Source organism: Phyllostomus discolor, chromosome 7 (assembly GCF_004126475.2).
Source record: "Phyllostomus discolor isolate MPI-MPIP mPhyDis1 chromosome 7, mPhyDis1.pri.v3, whole genome shotgun sequence".
NCBI lineage: Eukaryota > Metazoa > Chordata > Mammalia > Chiroptera > Phyllostomidae > Phyllostomus > Phyllostomus discolor.
The window spans coordinates 36,200,148-36,227,481 of NC_040909.2; the positions used below are offsets into that span (position 1 = coordinate 36,200,148).

Here is a 27,334-nt window from a genome sequence, read left to right on the forward strand (position 1 = left end):
CCTCAGGCATTTAATACGAGAATTCTAAGTGGTTAATATTCTCCTGATAAGAAAACACATGTTCCCCAAATTTAATGGGAATTATAATAAAATCATCATGTTCTTAAATCCTTAATCCACAGAGAAGGATTTTAGTTCCTGAAGGCATTCCAATGTTAACTTTTTCAGAAACGCAGTGTAATTGAACCTGATTATTAAAACAATAGGTGGTCTTCTTCCCTTCTCTTCACTAAAGAAAAAAAATGAACCACAATCCATAAACTAGTCTCCAGGCCCTTTATAAACTGAAAAGACTTTGTTTCCAATCCAGACAGCTTGGAGAAGTTTGGGGAGCTTGTGAACCAAGGAATGGAATGCTCCTCTCATGAGACATCAAGAGGAAGACCTCTGTGCTGAGCCCTTAACCTTAAATGCTCACAACAAGTGCATGAGGAGGTGTAATTATCTCAAATCTACAGATGAGGCAATGGAAGCCTAGAGATGATAACTGCTTTGCAGAGGTCACACGACCTGCATTTAGAGGAGTTGAAATTCAAGGCCAGATCTGTCCCATCTTCGGTGTCAAAGCAGCCATCGGCCCCCACAGACTGCCTTTAGGTCAAGCGGTAATGAAACAGGCAACACTTCTTGATCCTTCGCCAACATCAGAGATGATCACCTTTTCCTTTTTGTATCAGTGTAAATTGAATGTTCAACACTGGATCTGTAAAAAATTGTCATTGTTCTCAGTTCTGGCAAATCCTCAGAATTATGGAGGAGTTATTTTAAAAGGGCTATGTGGCCTTGGGCAAAGTCACATCAACTCGAACCATGGTTTTTGTCAACTGTGCAATTAAGATAATAACACCCACTAACTGGGTTGCTAGGAGGATTACATGGAAAAAATGGATGTAAAAGAGCTTAGCACCTTGTCAGTGCTTAATAATTGTAGGTCCTCTTATTTTCCACCATAAATATTATTGAATAAATGATATTTTAACCATGCTATATCTACCCCACATGGTCCTTGTGTTTGGTAATGAAACAACTCTGCCTTTAATCCCCCACACCTTGTGTGGTAGGTACCACTTTCATAGGAGAGAAAAATGGAGGCCCAAGTAGAGTAAGTGATTTGCCCAAAGTGACACAGGAAGTGGGAGGAATGGGATTTGAACCCAGACATGCAGAATTTAGAGGGCATGCTTTTAACTATCATGCTATCCTACCCTCTAGGAAATAAGAATGTGTTGCTATTTCACATGGCAAAGGCTGAACTTGATGACTTGCTTTTGCTTTCTTTATCCCCATCCCAACTCCTTCTTGGCAAATGAAAGATGTTTGTGTGAGTTTCCCACTCTCTTAAGGATACTACTCTCAGAAAGCTTCATCGATTTCTTTTACTATATGGTTGCAATTTTGCCTGCTCCTCATAAACCCTCAAAAGCAAGCCTCATGAGGTCACCAAAGCAAGTGGCAGAAGTGATGTTCCTAAAAACTCTTTTTGTGCCTGATTTCTCCCCAGGGAGGGCCTAGCTTCTCTAGCTATATGGTGACAAGAGGAATAAAACTCTGCTAAGGCTACCTTCACTGATTTTCCTTCATTATTTATTTGCTTCTTTATTTGCACCTTTTTCAAAAGGATTTGAGGTAGAATTTTATCAGAGAGAACCACCAAAACATCTAGATGAGAAAAAATGCCTGAAATGCCCACAGAATAATGGGAATAGATACCAAGGGTGTCCTAGGCTTCTCCAACACAAGAGGTTTCCAGAGGAGGTGTTGTGGGACATCTCTGACCCACTGGAAGGAGTAGGGGATTCCTCTTGTCATTGTATGGCTAGAGAAGCCAGGCCCTCCCTGGGGAGAAATGAGGCACAAAAAGAGTTTTTAGGAACATCACTTCTGCCACTTGCTTTAGTGACCTCATGAGGCTTGCTTTTGAGGGTTTATAAAGAGTGGGCAAAATTGCAATCATATAGTAAGGCACTGGTGCTGTGAGGCTTCCACCAAGGCCCCATGCACAAAACCACTGTCTCTATTGTTTTATCTGCATCTCGACAGAAGGGGAGGATCCAAGGAGAGAGAAGTGAGGGAGGGAAGGAAAAGAAACCTCCCCCTTGGTGTCATTTCTTGTTATTAGGAAGCAAGTTCTTCCATCATCATTTCTGAACCAATTGCCCTTCTGAGAACAAAGAGAACCAACCATGTCCTGGGCGGCTGTTGGGATGGATGGTGCTGCAGGCCTGAGGGGAGGGGCTGTGTACAGGCCATGGCTTCTGCCTGTGGCTCAAGAAGGGCTGCCAGGGTAGCAGTCAAGTTCAGGTGTCTGGGGATCCACAGATTCACCTGGCTAATATTTCCTGTGTGCTGAGCCAGGTGTGGAAGGATCAAAAATAAATGTCACAGATCTGCCTTTAAAGAATTTATAGTTACTGGGGAAGGCAGGCAGACACACGAATGGCTAATTTCAATATGATATCCAGTAGGACTCATTAACACTCCTTAGAACTATCTGGTGAGCATCTACTCTGTGTAGGCATTGTGCAGCATAATGGCAATTCAGAGTAACCATGAAGCTTTGAGTCTAACGCCACAGTCTAATGTTTAAGATGCTGTGAGAGCACAGAGGAGGGTTTCTACCCAGACCACAAAAATCTTGAAAGGTCCCACGGAGATGACAAAACAGAAAGGGATAGAAAGGGAGCTCCACGCAGAAGAAAGAGCATGATCAAATGGAATGGCATGAAACATTTCAAGGACATACACTACAAGGAAGACACACTACAAGTTTGGGTGTGTTTGTGAACTGCTCCTTACAGCATTGTGACTTTCAGATACATCCTCCAAAAAGCCCTCCCATCTTCCAGTGGTTTGTCCTTAAGACTGAACTTGGAGCCTCTGGAGCATGGGCTGTAGCAGCTCCATAGGGAGATGATAGACCAGTCCAGACGTGGCTCCTGGAAAAACGTGTAATTGGGTATATTCTCTTCTACATATAATCTTTCTCATCCAAGTATCTTCCCATGGCAAGTTCCCTGGAGATGAACCTTGCAGCCCTGGTGTGCGATCTCTGCTCATGGTGTGCCCTGAGAAAGCCCCTTAAGGAGTAGCTGGTTAGTGTGGGGGTTCAGAGATAAACCCAGGTTACATGGTTATCAAACACGTGGCAGGGTTGCAGTGTACAGGGATACTGCCCACATGGACCATGCATCTCCTTTCCTCTCCCAGAACAACACTAATCAGGGCCCTACTGCATCCCAGGCCCACATTGTTGGACTTGGTCCATACCCCAACTCTGTCTAAGGTCAGTGCAACGGCCCCTATTTTACTGATGAGGTACCTGAGGCTTGGAGACCTCACTAACCTGCCCATGATCTTTCTGACCTGACAGAATCAAGCCCAGATTATAGCTGCATCTGCTTCAAACAAGCTTTTCTGAATTTTCCCACACATTAATGCTTGGCATTCAAGCCTAAGCTCAGACAGGAACTCTCTTGCTCTAAAGACACCATCTCTCTGCCCTGGCTGGCATAGCTCAGTGGATTGAGCTCGGGCTGCGAACCAAAGCATTACAGGTTCGGTTCCCAGTCAGGGCACATGCCTGGGTTGCAGGCCATGGCCCCCAGCAACCGCACATTGGTGTTTCTCTCTCTCTCTCTCTCTCTTTCTCCCTCCCTGCCCTCTCTAAAAATAAATAAATAAAATCTTAAAAAAAAAAGACACCATCTCTGTGACTGCTTTTCCTTTCACAGCATTTATTCTCTCTGATGGGACAGTGTACACTTATTCATCATCTGCCTCTCTCCCCTAGCTCCACAAGGCGAGGACCTTTCTTGACTTTGTTACTGTTCTATCCATGACACTCCAAGCAGAGCCTGGTACATGGAAACCCCCAACAAATGGTTGCTCAGTGAACAAAGTCATCTGGCTGGCCCCTAAGGCTGGCCCTCTCCACTCTACTGGCACAGCTCAAGCTGACGGCCAGTGGCCCACTGGGAGCCTGTGAGGAGGCCCCTGGTGGCTGCAGACTGACCCACAAATACAGCACTATCTGAATTTCTCATGGGTGAGGGCAAGCAGTTCCATAGATTTCCACTTCTACTTCAACAAAGGACAACATCCAACAACATTCTACGTGACAAACATTTGAGATTCATAAACTAATAGTTTTCATAACCCATGTTTCTTCATGATTCAAATTCCCTTGTTTTACTACCCACAAGCTGGCCTTAGTGGCACAGACCTCTCAGACGTACATCCTTGTGGGGTGTGGGATGCTCACTGAGTCGGCAGGCACTGTCGCTGGTCACTGGGAATGGTGCCTGGACCTGGCTCTGACTCCCAACCACTGGCAGTGCTGTTTCAATGTGTTAATGTGTACACTCACTCCAGTGTTCACGTGGTGCCGTTTAGTTGTAATTTTACTTCTGTCCAGTGCTTTCTTGTCTCCAAATTATTTGTCCACTAAAAACAATGAGGACCCTCCTTAAGTGGGGTCCTCCTTAAGTGGGTCACAGTCCTGAATGTTTGGGAAAGAATACTTGCACCCTACCTCATGACCTCATGTAGTCCGTGAACTATTGGTATGTTTTTTGTTTTGTAAGACATATGCATTCCTAAAAATCACCACATTAGACAAAATCGGGGAAATGGGGCAAGGGGCACAGCACTAAAAAACGTCATCAGTGACACATAAAAAAGAGGGAAAGAAAAAAACATTAGCACAGTTTTACATGGGTTAAGTGGCTAAGAAACAGAGGTACTACAATAAGGAGGGCACTTGACCTTGAAGAGGGCTGACCTTTGCTCATGGGGATGGATGTCGGAAGGGTTGCAGCTTGTGTGCTACTGTGATGGGCGAACGGTGGGTGGTCCGAATGGGATGTGAGGTTGTAGTCACAGAGGCGGGTGGGTGCAGCCCCTAGCACGGGGCGAACCCAGTAGCGGGAAGGTGTTTGAGATGTGCACATGTGCACATTTTGTGCCTGGTTAAATGGCTGGCTTCAGCTGGGTGCATTTCCCTGCACTCACCTAGTATTTCTCGGGGAGGCAATTTTGCATAAGCAGATGTGAAATTCCTGTTACCTTCAAATTATTCCCTAATATATCAGTTGTGTTGGAACAAATTCACATATTCAAAACAAGTGTCACAGCAGAACTGGCTGTACCTGACTCACTTTAACCTTTCCCTTGTTTATGCAGACTGGGCCAAGAGGATTGAGTACCAGCCTGGCTCGGGGAGTGTGCCCTTGTTCCCCAGCATCCACCTGGAGACATGCGACGGGGCCGTGTCCTCCATCCAGATCACCACAGAGCTGCAGACCAATTACATCGGGAAGGGGTGTGACCGGGAGACCTACTCCGAGAAATCCCTTCAGAAATTATGTGGTAGGTTTTTCCCTGTGGGAACTTTTTAATACAAAGCATATCTTATCATGTTATGGGAAAATGAGCCCTTCCTACCACATTAGTATATGTAACTGCTGGATGAATATTAAGTTTATTTGGTGAGGTTAAAGGGTCCAAAGGCACAGCTTTGGCAGCAGGCACACCTGATCAGACCCCACCATTTACTAATGGCATGGCTGAGAACAAGTAAAGTGACAAAGCCTCCATTTCTCATCAGTAAAAGAGTGATTAATGACACAATGTGTTCAAGAGCACCTGGTAGAGGGCCTGAAGAAACACAGGCTTCCTTCCGCTGTGTTGGTTTATAGAGAGGCATCTGACCAGGGGCCAACATGAAGGGCGCTGTCAGTCCCTTGGGGAGAGGTTTGTCTCCTCCCGACAGAACCAGCTACATAATTTTCAGGGCCCCGTGCAAATGAAAAATGAAATGCGAGACCCTTCTTCAAAAAATCATGAAGCATTTTAATAATAAAATCACAAAGCATCACACCAAACTGGGGGCCCTGTGACACTGCTCAAGCTGCTGGCCAGTAAAGCACAGCCTGGCTGCCCACATCAGAGAAGAAGGGCTTGTGTGGGGGGAGAGATGGGCAAAGCCAAGGTGTCCAAGTGTGGGGGAGGGGGCCTGCTGTCCGTGGGCTAAGAGATGGTGCTGTGAGGAAGGAGCAGGCCAGCAAGTAGGCAACTGGGTTGAGGGAGGGGTGCTACGCAAGGAAGCTTAGCTTTACTGAGCACCTACTTTGCGCAGTCTGCCAGACTCTTCACGCGCATTTCTTTATTTAATTTTCTTGTCTTCAGTGTGGGAAGGGTGTTTATTCACCCAACTTTAAAGAGGTAAGATTTGAGGTCCAGAGAGGGAGCGTGACTTGTTCAAGGTCACACAGATAGAAAGTGGTAGCTGGAAGTTGAAGGGAGATCTATCAGAAGGAAAGTCTCTTTAGCTCAGTATCTGCGATGGGAGGCCAGGCCTTTGGAGTTACAGTGTGAATCTCTTGAGTCAGCCTCTAGAATAAGAAGATGTTCAGTATGGTGGGAATGGTCCCATGGACTTTGTAGAAAAGATTGTTGATGTGTCGATGGGCCTCCTTTATCACTACCCAAACATATTTTATTTCTTCTTTGTTCTCTTCAAAAATACTCAAGAGCTCACATGTGACTTGGCAGCAGAGCTGTGGGGAACTTAGTCTTCTTATATGGGGCCTGTATTTGGGGTAATACATTTCTACAAAGGGATAGGAGGCTCCTGAACACACCGTCCTGAACACACCGTCCTGAACACACCGTCCCACTATCCCCTCCTGGGGGTCCCTCCACTACTGTTTTGGGAACACTATTCCCTCTTTAACATTGTGCCTCCCCCCGCCCCACACACCTTCATCCACACTGTTGGTTGCCTAAAGAACCAAGCAAAACTTTTAGAACTGAATGTGAAATAAACCCTGCTTGGGTATCGCCATGTTCCATTTATCATGTCACCAGGCCGGCAAGGAAGGCCTGTGGGAATGCAGACATCTCCAGGAGGATGTAGCTGAGTGGGGAAACCACCACACCATCAATATCCCAAACAGCTCCTGCAAAAATGGATATAAGGGACCCGCAATATTCAGAAAACTGCCTCCAGTCCTCTCCCCCACTCTGCGTACGGAGAGCCATCTCAGACAGCTTACTTTAAATGAATATCCCATTTTGCTTCCTCTGCACCTAAATTATGCGTTGGCTGGACCCCACTCCACTAAGAGCTACCCGGGGTTATAGTCATTTCCTAAACTCCTCCAGGTTATAAGGAGATGATGGAGTCAGCTTGTTAAAGATCAGATGGGCCCAAGGGCATGCACTTGTGATTTGATTTTGAATGTTGCTGGGAGAGATGAGGAGATACGGAGAGTGAGAAGGATTTTCTGAGGTAAGAAACTTGAGAACAAAATTGCATTTGGTGTTAACACAGCTCATTCCTCTGCGCTGCCAGCTCCCCTTGCAGGAGGGCAGGTTAATTCAGTGAGGAAAGCAGTTTCCCCCAAGGTGCATGCAAGATTATCCGGTGCTTGGAGAGACCCTTTGTTAAGAGATATCTGCGTGTCTTTCTGGTGAACCTTCCTGGTAGTGCCACCCTCTGCACTGATGGCAACTCTATCCAAGTAACCCTGATGGGCAGGGCCACCCCTGCCTCTATATTATGAGTCTGAATGTTGAATTGCACTGAGGTAGAGCTCTGGGAAAAAACGGGCCGATGCAAAAGAGTGAGAATCAGATGCACATCTGGTGCTAGAGTCTCCTTCAGGAGGAGGCAGCTCATCAGGCCCCAGGATGTCTGCAAGCTGCAAAGGAAATGCAGGCTCAGTCTCTTCTAAAACAGAGTCTGGGTTGTAATTCCTGACTCCTGTGGGAACCTGAAGTTCTGGGAACAAGCTTCTATATGTGTTTCTGTGGGTGGTAGGCAAGTTTCTTATGGAGTTTCCTAACCAGGGAACTGCCATGACATTTTAAGCCTCAGCATTCATGCATTTAGTATTCTACAAATCTTTATTGACTTTGGATGGAAACAGGGAGACCAATTAGGATGTTATTGCCATAGTCTAAGAAAGATATAATTAGTTCTGAACCAAGGGAGTGGCAGTTGGTATGAATTTAAGACAGAGCACAAAGGCAAAATTGGTAAGATTTAGTGATGCATTAGCTGTTGGGAGTGAGAAAGAAAGAATCTAAAATGATTCCAGGATGAGTGTGTAGCTGGACGAGGCCGCCTCCAATGAGAACTAGGAATCTAGGGCAAGAGCAGAGTCGGGGGCAATGATGACTGTCACCTGTGGAACATCCAGGTGTGTGTGCCCAGCTCTAGCCTGACCCTTGACTCTCCAGAAGACCTGCCTGCACCCTGCCCATCCATTATCATAGCCAGTTTCCTCCTGATGTTCTTCTTGGCCAGTGCATCTCTCTTATCCTTGTGCCTGGCTTATTCTCATCCCTAAGACTTTACTCATGTTTTCTTCCTGCTAGAATGCTCTCTTTCCTCTTCCTCATTCTAATCCCTTTTCTTTAGTCAATATTCTCTTGCCCTCTATGTTAACTGGGGTGACAATCCCAAGGTACTTTCTGGGTGACTTTGAATTCTGCTCTCTCTTTTGTGATGCTGTAATTGTGCAGTGACCCAAGCAGAGGTGTCTCCCCATAGGGGCATTATGAAGTCTGGCCATTGCCCACCTGCTTCCTTCTCCTGCAACATCAGCTCCATGAGGAGCAGTGATGGGGGAGCCGGACAATAACAGGTGCAAAGCCTACTGTCAAGATGTACCTGACAGGAGCTGTAGCACTTGTAGCCTCTGGTTCCAGTGAAATGCTGCCTGAGGTTTGTACACTGAGACACTCCTACTCTGCCTTGAAACAAACATATCCAGGGCCCTTAACCCATGCCCCCTTCAGCTTATGGGCTGGCTATAGCCTAAGAAGTCCCCTCTACTGCCCTTGCTTTACATAAAGCCAGGCTTCCAGGAGAAATTGGGCAAACTGCTTATCATTTCCTCTTAATTCAGAGATTGAAGATGAAGGTACATCTCAGTACCTGGCTTCCTGGAGGTGAAGTGTCACAGCATTTCCTTGAGTATGAAATGCATGGTGAAACCTTTGGTAAGACCTCTTGGCCAAATTAAATTTGACATTAACAACAGCCCAAGAAAAGGTCTGCTTTGATGACCTTAAGTCACCACATATTATAGTGAATAGAAAAGTAGTTTGTGACACACTCGCCTTCACAGCCCAGGGCCAGGGGCTGTTCCTCCTCAGGATCATGGGACTCCTGGCAGCTGTCTAGCAGCTCATCACCTGGCCAGCTGTTTTGTATGTAGAGTCGTGAACTGCAAGGACAGGTCTTGTTGAAGGAAAGGCCACAGAATGAGAGCATGCTACTAAATCAAGTGATTGATCTGTCAGAGTAGTTCAGATCGTTAGACATTAAGTTGTTCTCAGAATTATGCACTTGTGAGCCAGGAAGTTTTCACAGAGGATTCATTCATTCATTTACATATTTATTAATTTAACTAATATTTGTTGAGTGTCCAAGTGCTGTAACTCTTATGGTTATATGGAACATAAGAAGACCCCTTAACAGCTTAGACAGACATGTTGAAAAAGTTAAGTTGCTGGTTTTCTACTGCACCTTGAAGCACAACAAGCTGTCCTCACCAAGAATCACTGACAGAAGTTTTCATACCCTCAGAATAGCCCAACTACAGGAAGCTTCTCCAAGATACCCCTGAAGAGCTGGAGCTTCCAGGGGACCGTATTCATGCCTTAGTCACAGCCAGTGATTGTCCCCAGAAAACTGAAGTGGGCCTCTCACTTTAAGGAAAATTGATGCATGCCTGTTGGGAGTCAGATTAAAGCATTAACCATACACCAGTAAAAAGCTGCACACTCTGACTCATGGATGATGACAGTGAGCAGCGAGCATCTCTCTGAGTGTGCCTATGCCTTTGAGGTTTTTATACTGCTACCATACCGCATGCCCTCCTATCCTGGGGAGAAGGTTTTTGTCTACAGTAGCCTTGCCCAGGCTGGTCAGCAACTGGGTTTCCATAGCCCTGCCCTAGGAAACTGGCTGCCCAACCCTTATCCAAAGCCCATCTTGCTTTACCTAGAGATCCAACATCTTGGAGGATCCCCTCTTGTCTAGGATTCCAGAGGTAGAATAATATAGTCTTATCATAGGGTCAGTAGGGTCTGAGCTCCTGAAATGACATTAGGAAGCCCTCCATGTCCTTGTGAAGCTGTGCAGATGGTGAAATGGGAATTACATCTACGATATCAGTCACTTATGTGGATTATCGGTTGGGATAGCAGGTTATGCTATAGTAACAGATGATCCCAAAATCTAATTGGCTGAAAACAACAAAGGTTTATTTGTCACTTGCACCACATGTTCTTCTTGGGTTGACCATGACTATCCCATGTGGGCCTCAGACTGGGATCAGGCCAAAGGAGCAGCCTTTACTAGAACATTGCTGCTCGCATGGCACCTGGAAAAGACACATTTGAGAACCATGTCCTGGCTCTCAAAGGTTCTGCCCTGATGTGATACACCTCACTTGCACTCACATTTCATTGGTCACAGCAAGTCACATGACCAAGTGACATCACTGGGTCAGAGAGGCATGTGGGGAACAGAATGCGCTCTGCCACTGTGCAGTCCTACTAGGGCATTTGTTAAGAGAGCCTCCCTGCTTCCCCTGAGACTCTCTGCCACTGGACTGCTCCACCCAAAGGCTTTGTACTGGGTCCTGACAGATAGGGACCATTTCTCTCTAGTTTAGTGCTGCATTCTCACTGCAATACCTGGCATGGCTGAGACATGACACAAACATTCATTGAACTAATATGGAGATGTTGCCGATCATGAGAATACTGTGCAGAATGAGGCCTCTGTACTTGGTTATGATGGTTCCTCTCCCCTGAGACCCTGTTGCTTATCCCCGCCCCTTCCTGTGCTGTGGTAGACCATGAGGAGGCATGTCAGTCACCGTTGCCACAGTTCCACCTTGAAGTGCTAAGGGCACTCTGCCCTCACCAAGACCACCCAGAGCAGAATGGAAACCCAACTAAGTGGGCCAAATGGTAACAACTTCCCCCAGGTTTATTTGGACTCTCACACTACAGCATACCCTGAAATCTGCCTTGTCCACCCCTGTCTTTATCTACTTGCTGGCTCACAAAGGCTTCCCCACCTTGAGCCCTCTGATTTCCAGCCTTCCCCTGCCCACCACGTTTGAGCTGCAGCTGCTGTGCCCCAGGCCAGTGTGCCCTCTCAGTGGGCCAGTGGGTCCCAGGGACCTTTGTGGAGGAATCCCAAGGAGCATTTTAAATACACCCTAATGTGCAAACAATGCCATACCATCTTTGCTAGTGATGTATCTGTTTACCTACTGCTCTCCGCAGGATCCCTTGGGGAGAGGAGAGAGAAAAGAACTTCGGGAGAAGGCACATCTCTCTATTTGTTTAAGTGCATCGAGAAATGAAATACAAGCTGTTGAGTTTGTGGAAATCTGCACCATCTGGTTAAATGCAGCTTGAGGCTTCCCAGGAGGCAACATCTGTGGATTAGACAGGGTGGCCTGCTGCTCCCCTCACCAGGGAAGACAAGGGAGCTCTGCATCCATGGCCTTGCTAGGTCACACGCTGTCTTCAATGCACCTTTCTGCAGACAGCTGCCTGTATAGGGAGCTGGGTCCCAGGGGACTGGGCTGTGCTTGGCAGGACACTATACTGTGTGGTAGAAAGCTAGGTGTCTGAGAGCTGGGCCTGCATCTAGCTAGCTGTGTGGCTGTGTGGTCTTAGTCATTTCCCCTCCCTGGCCCTCAGTTTCTATGTTTGTAAAATGTACAGGAGGTTATGAGAGTCCCCTCCAGGTTCACTGAGGTGATGCAGTGGGGAGGTCTCAGGGGAGAGGAAAGAACTGGAAAGCCCTGATGATAGGCCTCTCACTAGCTGCTTGTTATCCTGGGCTTGCTGAGCTTCAGGTTTCTGATCTGCAAAGTGTAATCGTGACAATATTCACCACATAGCTGAGTAACTAAGAAAAAGCTTTGAAGTACTTAATTTAGGTCTGGACTCAGTACCCCAAAAAGGTTCCTAGGGAAATAATAATAATGCCCTGTAACTATGAAAAATAAACTTCTGTATGTATAGGACATATGTACATAACAACCCTGACCAGGGCTAGCCTTTGTCAAATGCAACTAATTTTGCCTCCCAATCTTTTTCTGTCTTTTCCCCATCATCCCATACTTATACTTACATTATATCTCTCCCTCTCTGTGTATACCTTTTTTTGGGAAAATTAGAAGTATCCCCCTTATAAGTCTAAGGTGCTAATAACAGTGTGGATTCTACAGGGACATTTGCTTAACAATAGCATGATCCTTAGCTACAAAAGGCCCTCAAGTGGTGGAGTTTTGAGCCCTGGCACATTCCACCCTGGTTCTGCTGTGTGGAGTCCGGCCCACCCACTTCTGCCCTGGGCCCTGCTAGGTGATGCTGGCTGCATTGACTTGAACTAGAAGTCAGGAGCCCTCAGTGCTCAGCCTGCATCTCTCTGGCCACCTGAAGTTTCAGGAACCAACACACACTCTGTGTGTGCCCCAGTCACCAGGCTGTCTCTGTGCTGGACAAATCTTGGTGTCAGAGACAACTTAATTACGGATCAAAGAAACTGTTACCGTGTTGCATTAGTCTGGAAGTTCTAAGAAAATGAACTTGTTTTGAAGACCACATATCTCCCACTCCTAAACTACCCCCAAGTCTTTAACTGCTACCATGTTGGTGGATTTCATTCATTCAAATAGCTATGGAAATGGGGGAGGGAGGCAGGGAGGGCTGGGCTGGTGGGGAGGAGTCGGGGGAAAGGTAGAAAACTGAGTACTTGATTTGCCCTTGATATGTATAAGTGACAGGGTGACCATGAATGGGAGACTGAATTCTTCCACCCTCTCAGGGTCTGCAGTTCCTAGAAGCCTGTCCAAGGTGAGCCTCTTGCAGTGCGAAACAGAGCATATTTTCCCCATAACAAAACTTCCAACTGCAAGCCAATGAGTGCTCAACCTCAGACCCAATGATCTGTTCCAAGGCTGGAGGCAAAAGTGGCTGGATTGAACACTTTCAAAGAAGTGTATTGGTTTCCAATATGGCTCTTTCCTGAGGGATTTTCAAGGGTCATTTTAACTATAGGGGATGTTTGTGGTAGCTGACTTTGGAACCCAATTCCTGGGTGAGATGAGGCTTTGTTATGCAGAATTCAGAAGTTCAGTGATCCCTGACAAATGGAAGGCAATACACCCAACCACTATCCATTAAACCCATCAGTGTTTACCACAGACTGGTCGGTCCTGAGCCAGTAGAGAGCCCCCATACCTGTGGCCCCCAGCACCAGGCACACCTTAGATGCTCTAGCTTTTATTTCCTGACAGTATCAGGAAGCCCCTAGGACCTCCTCCTTGCTGAGCCTTGCTCCTGTGTGGAATGTAAGGATGTGGAGAAAGTAAGGATGCAAAAGCTCAAGGATTTTCCCAGCTGGGCAATTCAACCTTCTCTTCAGGCCAGCCCCTCCCACTCAGCTCTGCCCTCCACAAAGTTGTAGGTGTGATCTCCTAAGACACAAATCTGCCCATGGTACTCCCACTGCTTCAGGTTAAGTCCCCGAACATTAGTCTGGAATCACAGTGGTAACAGAAATAATAATAATTATAATAATAATGATGAAGTGATAGCTAATCTGAAGTGAACACACACCTTTTGGTGAGCAGGCTGCTGAAAGCTCTAATGCAATTTCTTATTCAGTCCTCACAACACCCTGGGCAGAGAGATAGTGTAAAAGGAGGTGGAACATCAGAAAGATTAAGTGACCTCTGCGTGGTAACAAGGCTACAAGTCATGCTGGCAGACGTCAGAGTCAAGTTTGGCTGACTCCAGAACTGAACTGCTGTACCCTTTGGCCTGCACAAATGGTTATTTTTAAAAAAGTATAGTGACCTGGCTGGTGTAGCCCAGTGGATTGAGCATGGGCTGTGAACCAAAGGGTCGCCAGTTCGATTCCCAATCAGGGCACATGCCTGGGTTGCGGGCCAGGTCCCAGGTATGGGGTGCAGGGGAGGCAACTGCACATTGACATTTCTTTCCTTCTCTTCCCCTCTCTCTAAAAATGAATAAATAAAATCTTTAAAGAATAAAATAAAGTAGAGTGAGTACAGGTGGCTTACACTCCCCATGGGATTGGGACCTAGAATGTTCCTCCATCACAGCCCTGATCATAGTCGTCTGTCGACTTGTTGGTCCTGATTCAGGGCCTGTGCTGATTCTCCTTTACGTCACCAGCACCTGCTAGGGGTCTTGGCATCTTGTGGGTGCTCAGTGAGTGGCTGACAGGTTAACGGACAGATGAGTGCACGAATGGATCTGTTGATCCCAGTCAAACCCTGGCCTTCTCCAAGAACCTTGCCTCTTCACAAACGCCCACAGGGGATTCCCATTTTCCTAAATTCCTCCAGCACCTTTCCCCTGTGTGGTAGTTAACTGCACTCTGTCTTGCCACAGGCAGAACTTTTCCGAGTAGCTTACTGATGCCTCCCCACAAAGACCATAGGCATTTCAGGAGCAGGGATAGCATTTGGCCTTTCTTTTTCTATGTCATGTAGCTCAGGGCTGGGCACAGACCTCTGAATAAGTACGCTGAGTACAGCTGACCCTTGAACAATGTGGGGTTGAGGTGCTGACCCCAGCATACCCCAAAATACATGTATAACTTTTGACTCCATCAAAACTTAACTAGTGATAGCCTACTGTTGACAGCAAGCCTTACTGATAAAATAAGCAGTTGATTAACACATATTTTGTATGATATATGTATTAATACTATATTCTTACAATAAAATAAGCTAGTGAAAATAAAATGGTATTAAGAAAATCAAAGAGAAAATACATTTACAGTATTTATTGAAAAAAAAAGTCACATATAAGTGGACACATGCAGTTTAAATTAGTATTGTTCAGGGGTCAAGGGTAGTTAATCCTGACCTAGTAGCAGAATACAGGAGGAGAGGCCACCCACCTCATGAGGGATGACCCTTTCTTCTTTCTGTTCCCTGTCCCCTGCAGGAGCCTCCTCTGGTATCATTGACCTCCTGCCCTCCCCCAGTGCTGCCATGAACTGGACCGCGGGACTGCTGGTGGACAGCAGTGAGATGATCTTCAAGTTCGACGGCAGGCAGGGTGCCAAGATCCCTGACGGGATTGTGCCCAAGAACCTGACGGACCAGTTCACCATCACCATGTGGATGAAACACGGCCCCAGCCCCGGTGTGAGGGCGGAGAAGGAAACCATCCTCTGCAACTCAGATAAAACTGGTGAGTCTTAAGCAGGCCCTTCTGGTGGCTGCCTGTGATGTCCCAGCAGGTCAGGCAGAGACACAGCCACTGAAGATGTGGGAGAGAAGCAGGAGCCTGAGAGGGGCCCTGGGAAAAGACCTGGTCTCTGGATTTCTGGTTGCTGATTCCTGGGCTTGGGGTAGAGCAGGGCCAGCAAAAGGACAAAGTCAGATGTACAGACACAAAGAATGCAAAAGCTGCCCCTGGAGTTGGAGGTTTTAAACTGGGTTCTTCAGAACCCCAGCCTCCCAGAAGTACTTTGGGGCTGCTATACGTGAGACAGGTGTGGGGGCATATCTTTTCTTCAAGCACAGCAGCTCCACCTTTATTATATCATATGCAGGTGTGGGCAACAGTACGTTTATAGTTGTGAGTATACACAACACAGAGTTAATACAACTATGTAATAATCATAACCTGCATGTCATTTCCCATATGAACAAAAGTTTATTTTTAATGAAAGGGCCCTGCTAGTTTAAATTAGCAGTTTGAATACCAGTGCCATACATAATAATGATAGCAGGGCCCGCTGTGCAAAGCAGTTCATAGTTTGGTGCTTAAAATCTTGCCACCATTTATTGGCTGTGTGGCCTTGGGCAGATTGTTTAACTTATCTGTGCCTCACTTTCCCTGTCTATAAAATGGGCATTACAGTGTCATCAACTTTGTTGGGTTCTTGTGAGGATTAAATGACTTAATGTATGCAAAGTGCTTTAGAACAGCACCTGGCGTGTAGGAAGGGCAATCTGTGTTAGTTCCTTCTCTTCTAACCAGCATCTCACATCTCCACAAACAATCTTGTAAAAGCATTAGTGTGTTTCCCATTGTAAGGATAAGGGACATCCCTGACAGGTTAAGTAAACTCGCCCCCAGTTACGCAGCCAGGAAGCCTCAGAGCTGGAAGCTTAGAGCTGGCCAGTTCCAGTCCTGTGCTCTTGTGCCTGCCCCCACATGCAAGCACACATGCGTACCCACCAACACTCTGATATCTTATGCAAATTTTACGGCTCCATCTTAAACTGTAATTTCACAAATTCCCATTTCAAATGCTACTTTTGTTAAATTACCCAAAATAAATAACCTCGGCAACGAGAAGACAGTACAGAAGGACGGCTGATGGCTCAGCCTCTGTTGATGGGTGGCCCAAGTTCCTATCTCAGCTTTTCTACTGCCAAAGGTGTGACCTTTGAGGAGTTGCTTGTCTCTCCTTGCCTCAGTTTCCCCAAATATAAAATGGGGAAAATAAACACGAAATAATGTGTAAAATCACTTAGCAGCACCAGATACAATAAAACCAGTGTTCTGTTAATTTACTTGATGTTATCATTGTGGATTCTGGGTTTTACATTTTGCTGCTACCAGAGCCCCACATTTCCTGCTTCAGTCAATTTTTGCAATACATGTTAGTGCATTTTCTGGATATAGAAACTGAGACAGAGAGTCATCCAGCTTCCCCTAGTCGTGTGGTATGTCTACGTTGGAGCCAGGACCAGGGCCCATTTTTCCCAGGACCTTCTGGCAGAAAGGCAGACCGGCATGAGATGGCCCTGAGGTTTAGGACCAGACTCAGAGTTCAGCCCACAGTCCCAGGAATTGCCCTGTGGCTTGATCCTCCCAGTGCCTGACAGGTGCTCCCACTGTGATCCAGGAGCCAGTCAATGAGACAAAGGCTTAGGAAAGTACTGAGAAATGCAAAGCAGCATGAGCTGGGTTAGTGGCCTCACACATACAGCCCTTGCCGAAATGGATCCAATAGCCCTGGGAGGCAGGTCAGATAGATATTAACATTCCTGCTTAAAGAGAAGGGAATTAGAACATGAAAGGTTGAGTGACTAGCCCAGGATAACTGCTGAGTGCCAAGGAAAACAGGCTTGGACCTAGGTCCTCCAGCCATGCATTCCAGGCCCATGCTATTGGATCAGTGGATCCCAACCCTGCTACACATCAGAATAACCTGGAATGCTTTTTAAAATATATAAATGCCATCCCCCACCCCCCAGCTCAATAAATCTGAGTTTCTGGGGGATCCTTTTTGGTAGCCCTGGCTGAAAACTCTGCATGAACAATGGCACCTCACCATTGTAAAACCCGTCCTCACTGTCGTGAGAGCAGTCCAGCCACCGGGCCCATTCGGCACCCTCAAACCAGCAAGCCCTGGGGCTGCTCAGCTTGGGCCTCAGCCTAGACAGTGCCTTACAAAGTAGTTTAAGACTGGCACAAAGAAAATGGGGAAGATTTTTCTCTAGCTTAAAAAAAAAATCTATAACCACCTTCTTGCCCTGTATTTTAAAATATCTGGAATAAATTGAGCTTGATTAGGGCTTTTATGTGTCAGAAACATTTTTTTTCAAATAATAAAATCAATGCACATTTATTACATCAGAAAACATGAAAAACAGAGAAAAATATAAAAAAGAAGATACAAATCACCTAAAATCCTAAACTTGGAGATAGTTTCTGATAATTTTTTGTATATTTCATTACCAAATCTTATATTTCTATGTATATGTCCTTACAGTTTTTAATCTGTTTTATAATACATGTGATACTACTGTTATCTCTTAATTCTATATAATATTATTTCCAGATCATTTCTCTATGTGATAAAATATTCTTTAAAAGTATAAATTATATGGCAGTCTAAAACTCTGTCATATGGCTTTATTATCCTTTGATTGCCTCCCTTTTGTTAGACATTTAGATTGTCTTTTTTTAAATGCAAATAAAGCAATGCTACAATGAACATTCTTATATATACCCTTATGGATATATCTGATAGAATTTACTGAGTCAAAGAACATAAATGTTAAGAGGGCTATTGATGTAAATTACCAAATTACCCTTCATGAAAATTGCACTAGTTTCTGTCTTGTCCACTAAGTAAAACTTACTAATGCTAAACTAATTTATAAATAGTTGGATAACAGTCCTGGCTGGTGTGGCTCAGTGGATTGAGTGCTGGCCTGAGAACCAAGGGGTCACTGGTTCGATTCCCAGTCAGGCCACCTGCCTGGGTTGTGGTCCAGGTCCCCAGCAGGCAGCACTCAAGAGGCAACCATACATTGATGTTTCTCTCTCTCTCTTACTCCCTCCCTACCCCTCCCTAAAAATAAATAAATAAAATCATTTTTAAAAGTTGTATAACAGAATTGATTAGCAAGCATGGGCTAATTGTAGTCTTTAAAAAGTAAGAAAGAAAAGCACTGTTACCACCACCAACAGAAAAACATCTTGGTGGCTAACACTCTTTTATTTCAGCTTCCCTCACATCAGTGTCCAGCCATCCTAAGTGGGACTGGGGATGGGGAAGCTGCCCATCACCTAGATATTCAGGGACCCAGATTCCTTCCATTGTTTGGCGCTGCCTTTCCAATCACAGAACAGAAAGTTAGAATAGAGTAGAGCACAGAAGTGTTTTACTGGCTAGACCAGAAAATGGAATGTCTCACTTTGACTCACATTCCACTGGCCAGAATTTGGTCACATGGCTCCAGCTAACCACAAGGGAGGCTGTGAACTGAGTTTAGCTGTGTGTCTAGGAGCAAAGGAAACAGGGTTAGGTGAACATACAGCACAGTCTCTACCATGGGGATATTCTGTGGGGGTAGTTGTGCCCCCTTCAAGCTCACCTTTGTTGGCCCTTAATTTTCTCTTCCCAGTGTGAGCAGTGCTCTTTCCTACCCTCCCTCAGTATCTCCTCTCCCCACACACCTCTGCTCCCCCTGCCAGAATCCCCTCTGCCTGGTATGCAGCCCTCTTGCTACCTCTGAGTTTCATCTGAGAGCAATGAATGACAAGTGGCCACCTACAGAGCCGCTTCCTTACAGGGCTTTCCAAGAGAAAGGGGTCAACCTGGCCCAGCAATCAGGTGAGAGAGGCAGATGCCAGCCTGGTATAAAGTACTAAGGTGGTCCCCTGACTGCTAGGAATGAGAAAGGTGCTCTTATACTTTCAGAAATGCCCAGAAAACCACTCAGAAGGTCCGAGGTTGCCTGCTTTAAGGAGGAAGTAGCAATCTCTCTTCCAGTGAGTGGCCTGTAGGCTGAGCTGTAAGCACTGTTCAGTCTGCTCTAGGCAGGTGTTGGGGCAGAGACCAGGAGCTTTGCGGAAGTTTGACTCATCCCTAGGAGTGTAGGGTGTATAAAAGCTGGAGTCTCAAGCCCAGGTGGTGCCTCAGTGGTGGGATGAGGAGAGAGCAGTAAAAGGAAAGCAGGTGCCCCACTGCAATTTGGCAGGGCACAGGTGGTTTTGTTCTTATTCTTGTGAAACATATGGGCATCCAGAAATGGGCAATTCTAGAACCAAGAGGGCTGTATGCCAGGAAGACAGGATGTCATCAGCAGAAGCAGATGTTGGGGAGGGAGACGCTACTGAGGGAGAGCAGGAGCCGAGAAGAATCATGAAACTGGAAAGAGCACCACTCATACCAGGAAGGGAGAGATAAGGGCCAAAAAGGTGGGATTGGGGCTGGTACAACTGTCCCAGCCATCAAGAAAAGGAGTGTCACTTATCAGTTGAAAGAACAGACCCTACCCCATTCTTTCCCCACTGTTGGTGACAAAGCCGTAGGTTAGGACTGAGCGGAGGAGGTGGGAAGCTCTTTTCATCAGATGAGAGACTGAGGTTTCATTTGGAGAGAACCCTTCAAGAATATTTTAATACCTGAAGGTGTCCAGAAGGCTTTAGGATCTTCCAGAGATGTGGACAAAGAGAAGGAAAGAGCACTGCAATGAAGACCACTGAAGGCCAGGAAAAGAAAGGAAGCTGATTCTTGAGTGTATCGGGTCACCAGCCCCTTGGCCACATCCAGTACCCTGGTGTGGGTGTGACTCCAGGGATGCAGACAAGTGGAGGGAGAGGGAGGGACAAACCTCCTAGGCTAGAAGATGCTCTAGACCTCTTCCATTCTTTTTGTTCCACCCACCTTGTCTGCTTACCCACAATCTCTCCTGACTCCAAATAAAACCAAAGGGGAAAATTCTTTCTATATTTTCCTGGTGTGTATCAATAGAAACTATAGGAAATCAGTTATGCTATTGTGAGGGGGCCAAGAAATATTTAGTTAAAATCCCTATAACCAGGCCTGGGTATTTTCCAGCCCCAAAGCAGACACTGGCCCAGACTAACCTTGCCACATTTGCCAATTGACCATTCACCTTCCTTCTATGCTTTGGTTGCATTCTGAAGAATGGGTGTGCTTTTATACAAATAGCATCCAACACTACCTTTTTATGCTGCGTGGCCATGAAGCAGTGCAGCAGTCCTTGTAGGAACTAACAGTCACTGAACATCCATTCTGGGCAGGTGCTTTACACACACTTTCTCATTGTTTCCATTAAGATGCTTTCAGTTATAAGGAATGGGAAGTACAGATCAAACTGGTATCACATAATCAAAATATAAAATAATAAAAGGAATGTGAGGTTCTTGTAACTGAAAATTTCCACAGATAAGACAGTATCAGGCAATGTCTGATCAAAGCCTGCCTCCTTTTCCCTGCAATCTCTTAGCTCTGCCACCCTAAGTGTATCAATTTCATGTTAGCAAATGTGGATACAGCAGTACCAAGCCTCCAAGTTATATACTACGACTTCTAGAGAGAAAGGAAGTATCTCTTTGCCTTCTGGAAAAAAAGAAAAAAGAAGTACTTAAGTAGTGCTTTCCCAGAGCCTGTCAAAAAAGCTCATGAATCACTGGCCTGAATTGAGACATTGCCAATTCCTGAGAGAAGCGCTGTGGCTAGGAGAATAGCCTGCACTGCTGGACTTGGGCCTGGGCTCTGAACCAATCACAGTGGCAAGGGGATCTGCATCTGGCCTTTTGGCCAGAACAAATCAGAGCCCGTTTCTAGGAGTGGGGTTGGTGTTGAGTCCTTCCACTCAGCCACATGGGCAAGGTCTGTGCCTAATGTGCAAGAATCAACCACTATGGCCTATTCTTATGGTAGGATAAGGATCCTATTCCCGTGGATCAGGATAATCCAACAGTGTTAAAGAAACCCAGGTTTTGGAGGGTAAATAACCCTCCCAGCATCACCCAAATATACAGCTCCACTTAAAGTCTGTCTGAATTGAGGGCCCATGCTGTTCTCACTGAACCTCCTCCCCTGTTTATCCACCCATCCTCTGTGGAGCATTTGTCTTGTGGGGAGATTACTGTGCGGGCTGCTGTATCGTACATGTGAGTTCTCTGAGTGTTGCTCAAAGACTCTTCCTCCCCACCCAATGGGGGCTGACTGACGGCTACAGGACATCATGACTGGGACTGATGACATGAAATTTCCAAAGCAGGAAAGGAAGTTTTTATATCAAAAAAGGGAAGAGTCCCATTCATTGTCTGCGTATGGAGGAGAGAGGCTTGGAAAGACACAGAATTATGTGTAATGTTGGAAAATCCATCTGTCCCCTCCTGCCAGCAAACTAAAAGGGAGGCAGCTCCCCTTCCCTGCACAGAGAGCAGAGGAGAGGTGCTCTGTGGTACCCTCGTCTGATGCAACAAAAGCTCAGGACTCTCAGAGAAACCAGTTATTTAAAGGATCCCAGAGTGAATGATGTCATTGTCAGAGAGCTCCCTCAACTCTCCCAGAAGTATTTTACCAAAAAATTTAAAAAATAAAAGCTCGTTAACCTAAGTAATTTTTATCCGGGGTCTGATACAGTATCTGAGCATAAGTTAGGTTAGTATTTAACACCCAGGTGACTTCTTAGCAGAAGTTTTGCTGTGAGCACACCCAGGTGACTTCTTAGCAGAAGTTTTGCTGTGAGCTTTCTGGAATCATCCTCTTGCATTTCAGTGAGCTCTGCCATGTATGTTCTAGAACATTCATCAGAAGCAAGTATAAAGGAGAAATTGGAATGCCAGTGTCCTTTGAGGACCTGAGTGATGCAGAGGGAAGCCGCATCTAGTGGAGGCTGACACTGACACCCGGGTTCGCTCACTCCCCAAATCCTCTCTCTCTGTTTTCAGAAATGAACCGGCATCACTACGCCCTGTATGTGCACAACTGCCGCCTGGTCTTCCTCTTGCGGAAGGACTTTGACCAGGCTGATACCTTCCGCCCTGCAGAGTTCCACTGGAAGCTGGACCAGGTATGGCACTCACCTGGTGCGTGGCCCCTGCTCACCCCTTTGCAGGGGTGCATGCTGTGCCCCAGGGATGATGGCAGAGGATAGGCACCTCAGGGTTCTGGTCACTTGCTGATTTTCGGAAGAATTAGCTCAGGGACATGAAGAGCATCTTAAAATCAGGATGGAAACGGCCATTTTAAAGACCAGTGTGAGGTGGTGAGGGCCACACTTCCAACTGGGACCCCACAGGGTCAGCGGACCTGCTAACATGCCCCCTGGCAGTTTGCTCTGCATTGAGCTCATGGGAAGCTGGCTCTCTTTCTCTTGGTTCTCAGGATCAGTTTATGATCTTTGTTAGCACATCCTTATGTCATAAATGCTCTGTGTCTCCTCTCCGATGCTCTTCTCTCTCCTTTGGATGACAGTGTAGCCTTGTTTGGGTGGCACGGGTTGAGAACAGGGACCCAGGGACCCGAGGACTTTGAAGTAAGCAGTGACACGGTGCACTATGAGCAGTGCATGCTCTTTTCTGAAGTGGAAAAATCTGTGACTCACTCCAGAGCTTTGTGACTTGTGATCACAAGGACCACCGTGTCACACTTGTCAGTGACAAATGAAGTGTCTCATTTGAATCAAAAGCTTTGAAGTGTCTACTTCTGACACTTGCGGCACAGAGATTGCGGAGGTGGCACTCACTTCTCTGGGTGGCTGTGCCACTGAAGAGGCAGTCTGTGCAGCCAGCCTTCAGTGAGCTTTGAAGAGCGGGGTGTGAGCTGTTTTAAATTGTTTTAAATTGTCAAGCAGGAGAGCACCAGCAGGGAGGGGAGGGGATTGCAGAATGGGTCTGCTGAATGAAACTGGTGAAATGATGCTCATTCCATGGCCTCACTGCCTGGGGCCACAACCACTCTTGGGTGTGTTTTGTCCTGCCCACCCATATCCTGAGAGCTTCTGGGGACCTCAGTCTTCTTTTCTCCCTTCAGAACCCACTGTGAGTGCTTCCTGCCTCCCCTTGTCTAGGGCTGAACGTTCCATAACCCTTTTCCTCCTGTCTCCTTATTCCCCTCGTCTCCCCACCCTCTCCGAGTACTGCTTAAGTTCCCAGACTCCCCGTGGGGCTGACCTCAGAGAGTGCTCCTGGGAAGGATTCCAGGAGAAATCCATTTATATTGAGATGAGAATGACTGCTGCCCCCTTTTACCCACACAGAAGTGCAGACATACGCTCTTTAAAAGAGATTCATTAACCTCAGGCAATCCCTCAGTGGTGGAACATCAGACATGTGACAAGGTCAAGGATGCCAAGCAGATAGGAAAGATGTTTGAGGGAGCCCAGTGGCCATTGACTAATCCATTCCCAATAAACCCCATTTTGCTGGATCCTGGGGTTTTGGAAATAAGGTGTCTGATTAGTATATGTCTCTCCGAATGAGAAATTCCAGGTCTTACAGAAGGTATGAAATCTTGACATAGTTTATTTGATTTTACAGCAACCTCTCAGCTACCTTCTAAAGTGCCATATGGCTTATACAAGATGTTTTTAAATGCATAATGTGAATTGAGGTCAATTAAAATAAATCCCATATTATGAGGGGTTTTAATAAGAACATTGCTGTACTGCCTGAGACAATTATAGATGCCCTGCAGCATTTTCCAAAATGGGATTGAGAAGCACTGATAGAGGCAAATGAAGTCACAGGGTTTGAAAAATAAAAATAGCCCTGGCTGGTGTGGCTCAGTGGACTGAGTGTTGGCCTGAAAATCAAAGGGTCACCAGTTCGATTCCCAGCCAAGCCTGGGTTGGGGGCCAGGTCCCCAGTTGGGGGCGCACAGGAAGCATCCACACATTGATGTTTCTCTCCCTCTCTTTCTCCCTCCCTTCCCCTCTCTTGAAAAATAAATAAATAGAATCTTGTAAAAAAAATAAAAATGAGTGAGGAAGGAATTCTGATTCTACAGATAAAGATATGGTGAATCTAGGAATTTTGAAATCTGTTCCCCAAAGTGGTGACTTGAAGGACAGCTGAGAACCACTGACCACCACCCGAGCCACCGCCACACACTGTGCATGTGAGCTCCTCCTCATTTCTGCCACAGTCCCACCCAGGGGCTGGCATGAGGCAGGAGACTGAGGTCCACCAACATGCCCACGGTCACACAGCAAGACCGTGCTGAGAGCCTGCCTTTTCCATCATTCTGTGTTGCTGCTTTGGTGAGTTTGCTCATTTAAAAGTTTAAATGTTTTCATTTCTAAATTTAAAACATTTTAATTTAGAGATCAGAATTATCACTGAAATGCAAAATGTTTACAGGCTTAATAAAACTGTCTGACACTGTCAAATCCTCACTGAGCTAGGGCCGCCATGACAGAATGCCGTTTACTTCTCCCTGTTCTGGAGGCTGGGGGTCCATGATCAAGGTGCTGCCCAGGCCCGTTCCCAGGGAGGGCCCTCTTCCTGCCCTGGGTCAGTGGCCTCCTTGCCATGTCCTCACCTGGTGGAGAGAGGGAGCTCTGGTACCTTTTCCTCTTCCTGTGAGGCATCAGCCCTATTGGATTAGGGCTCCACCCCACCGCCCCATTTAACTTGCATTACCTCCTAAAGGCCCTGACTCCAAATATGGTCACACTGGAGCTTTAACATAGGAACTTGGGGGGACAGGATTCAGTCCATAGCATTCTTCACCTGAAGAAGTTAACATTTAAAAAAAAATGTAAAGACTGCCTAGTGGCAGTAAGAAGCCTCATCTCACCCAAACCACTGCCTTCCCTCTGAAAGGGGCCGCAGTGAGCAGGACGTAGGATACCTCAAGCACACTCATGCTGGCAGTCCAGCAGGGTCTGTGGACCAGCCCGCAGATCCCTCTCCCCGATTCTGCTCCCTGTGTAGACAGAACCTTACCGGAAGTTTCTAATATGCAAATCACTTAATGCCCAGCCGGTGCATACCTGATAAAGTCTTCTCCCCTAGGAAGTCATCCTGAGTCACCACCCACTCCAGTGGTTTGTCTCTCCTTGTCCTTCCCGGAGTTCACACACATCTCCATCCCTATACTTAGTGTTCCCTGCTATCCATGCATCCTGAGCCTCTGCTCACCTTGCCCTGGGGTCCTGGAGGGCAAGACTGTGTTTTGCTCTCTCCAGCTCCTCCATACACATGGTGACCGAGAGCTCACACAGCTGGTTTCCAGTAAATATTTACGTGACAATGAATGGATGTCAGGATCCAAAGATGGGACAGATAAAGTGAGGGAAGGAGAGAGAAGGAGAAAGGAGAAATCCAGAGATCTTTTAAAACTTTCTGGTGATTAGTTGATATTTTGATCCATTTTATGGAGCATTCTAAAATTTTTAAATTTTAACATTTTTTAACTCTCAAACATTGCTCATCTTTGATCTTGTACCTTATTTCAAAGATTTTACCAGATTTACCACCAGTAACTGTTTAGAACCTCCTGGCCTTGGCCAGAAAGGACTAGAGCCAGTCTAATGTACATGTGTATTGAAATTCCTAGACAGTCTTGAGGATTCCAGTACACAGTAAATGTGTTAATGACTGACGGACCTGATTTATTTCCTTAGTCAGCAGTTTATTCTGAGCACAAACTGTGTGCCAGGCTCTGTGTTCAGTATCAGGGATCAGCAGTTAAATTAGGAGCCTCTGCTCTCTAGCAGTTTCTGTGATAACAGGGCAAACAACACATACAGAGTTCACCTCATCCTATTGAAGCATGTGCTGGGGCAGAAGGCAGAGGGTGTGGCTGGGGGGAGCCTGTGGGAGCCCATTCCAGGGCTCCTGACCCAGGCCTGGAGATAAGGGTCTGGAAAAGCCCCCAGAGGGGCCAGCGTCTGAAGGGAATGTGGAGGGCTCAGGCCATTGCACTGGCAGAGAGCTGGGCAGAAGGGCCATCGTCAGGGAACTGTCAGCATTCGTTTGGTGTGGCAGGGCATAGGGATGGGGCGGGAAGGGAAAATGCTGGCAGGTGTTAGGAGGAGCAGATGGATTATATCCCAAGAGGCGTTTTATGTCGTGCTATTGAGCTGGTACTTTATCCCTAAGAGAATTGGCTGCAATTGAGGCATTTTGTTATATAAAGACTGAGAATTTTAGGGATGGGTAAATGTGAAAAAGGCTAGTATGACATTCATAAAATGTATCCAATTTAAGCAAATATAACCCAGGCAAAGTCATTCAAGGCAGCCAGTGGCAGTGGCTGCACTAGAACCAGGGTCTTCCCTTCCTCTCCCCACAGCCAGGCAGGGAGACCAAGCACTTGACAGATGCTGCTTGTGGGTGCTGAAGTCAGGGCATGAAATGCAGAACAGTTTCCACACAGCTCTTCTGGAGGTGCCCAAGGTGAAGTGGTTGTTGCAGAGGAGTGGAGGGCTTCCAGCAGCCCAGCTCCTTAGTCCCCCCACCTCAGATGGCCTTTGCCAGGGTGGATGGACTGCCAGGTAAATCCATCAGCAGGCAGCTCCAGGAAATGCCCCTGACAATCCAGTGCACCTCACTAAAGGGACCATAATGATGAGGAGAATGTTATTTTAATGGGATTTTTACTTATGATCTGCTAATGCTAATCCCTGGAGCCTTCAGTTAATCATGTGCAAACCCAAGCGAAAACAGAGGAGAATGCCCAGCTGCCAGCTCACACAGGGAAGGTTTATTAATCTGCAGCCCCTCCCAGCTTTAATATTATTTGGATACAGTTGACTCGTGTCATGAATTCTAATGATCTTCCCTTTGGACTTGCTGTTGCTTAGAGGGAAACCTGCTGGTGTTCTACGGTATTTTTCCGTCATTGGGAGGCACAGCTTGAGTGACAGCCTCAAATTGATCTGCATCAGGACAGGTGGCCCCAGCACAGAAGAGAGACAAAAATGCCTCTCTGAAAAAAGGCAATGGGTGCAAGGTGAACTTTGTTGGCCATTGCCTTCTCTGTGCCAGAACTTGTAACAGGTGCCAGGGGAAGGGA

At 46.5% G+C, this 27,334-nt stretch overlaps 1 protein-coding gene across 2 annotated transcripts in view; it reads left to right on the plus strand.

Annotated features, from left to right (window-relative positions):
• The window catches only part of CLSTN2 (calsyntenin 2), a 576,448-nt gene that overhangs the window by 470,980 nt on the left and 78,134 nt on the right, over window positions 1–27,334 (plus strand). For both annotated transcript variants that reach the window (XR_004904237.1, XM_036030728.1), the window contains exons 6-8: window positions 5,182–5,367; window positions 15,025–15,273; window positions 22,261–22,382. Coding sequence is in view for 1 of the 2 variants with exons in the window: in XM_036030728.1 (XP_035886621.1) it covers window positions 5,182–5,367; window positions 15,025–15,273; window positions 22,261–22,382 (557 nt within the window). In the remaining variant the exon portion in view is untranslated. The remainder of the gene's footprint in view (window positions 1–5,181; window positions 5,368–15,024; window positions 15,274–22,260; window positions 22,383–27,334) is intronic.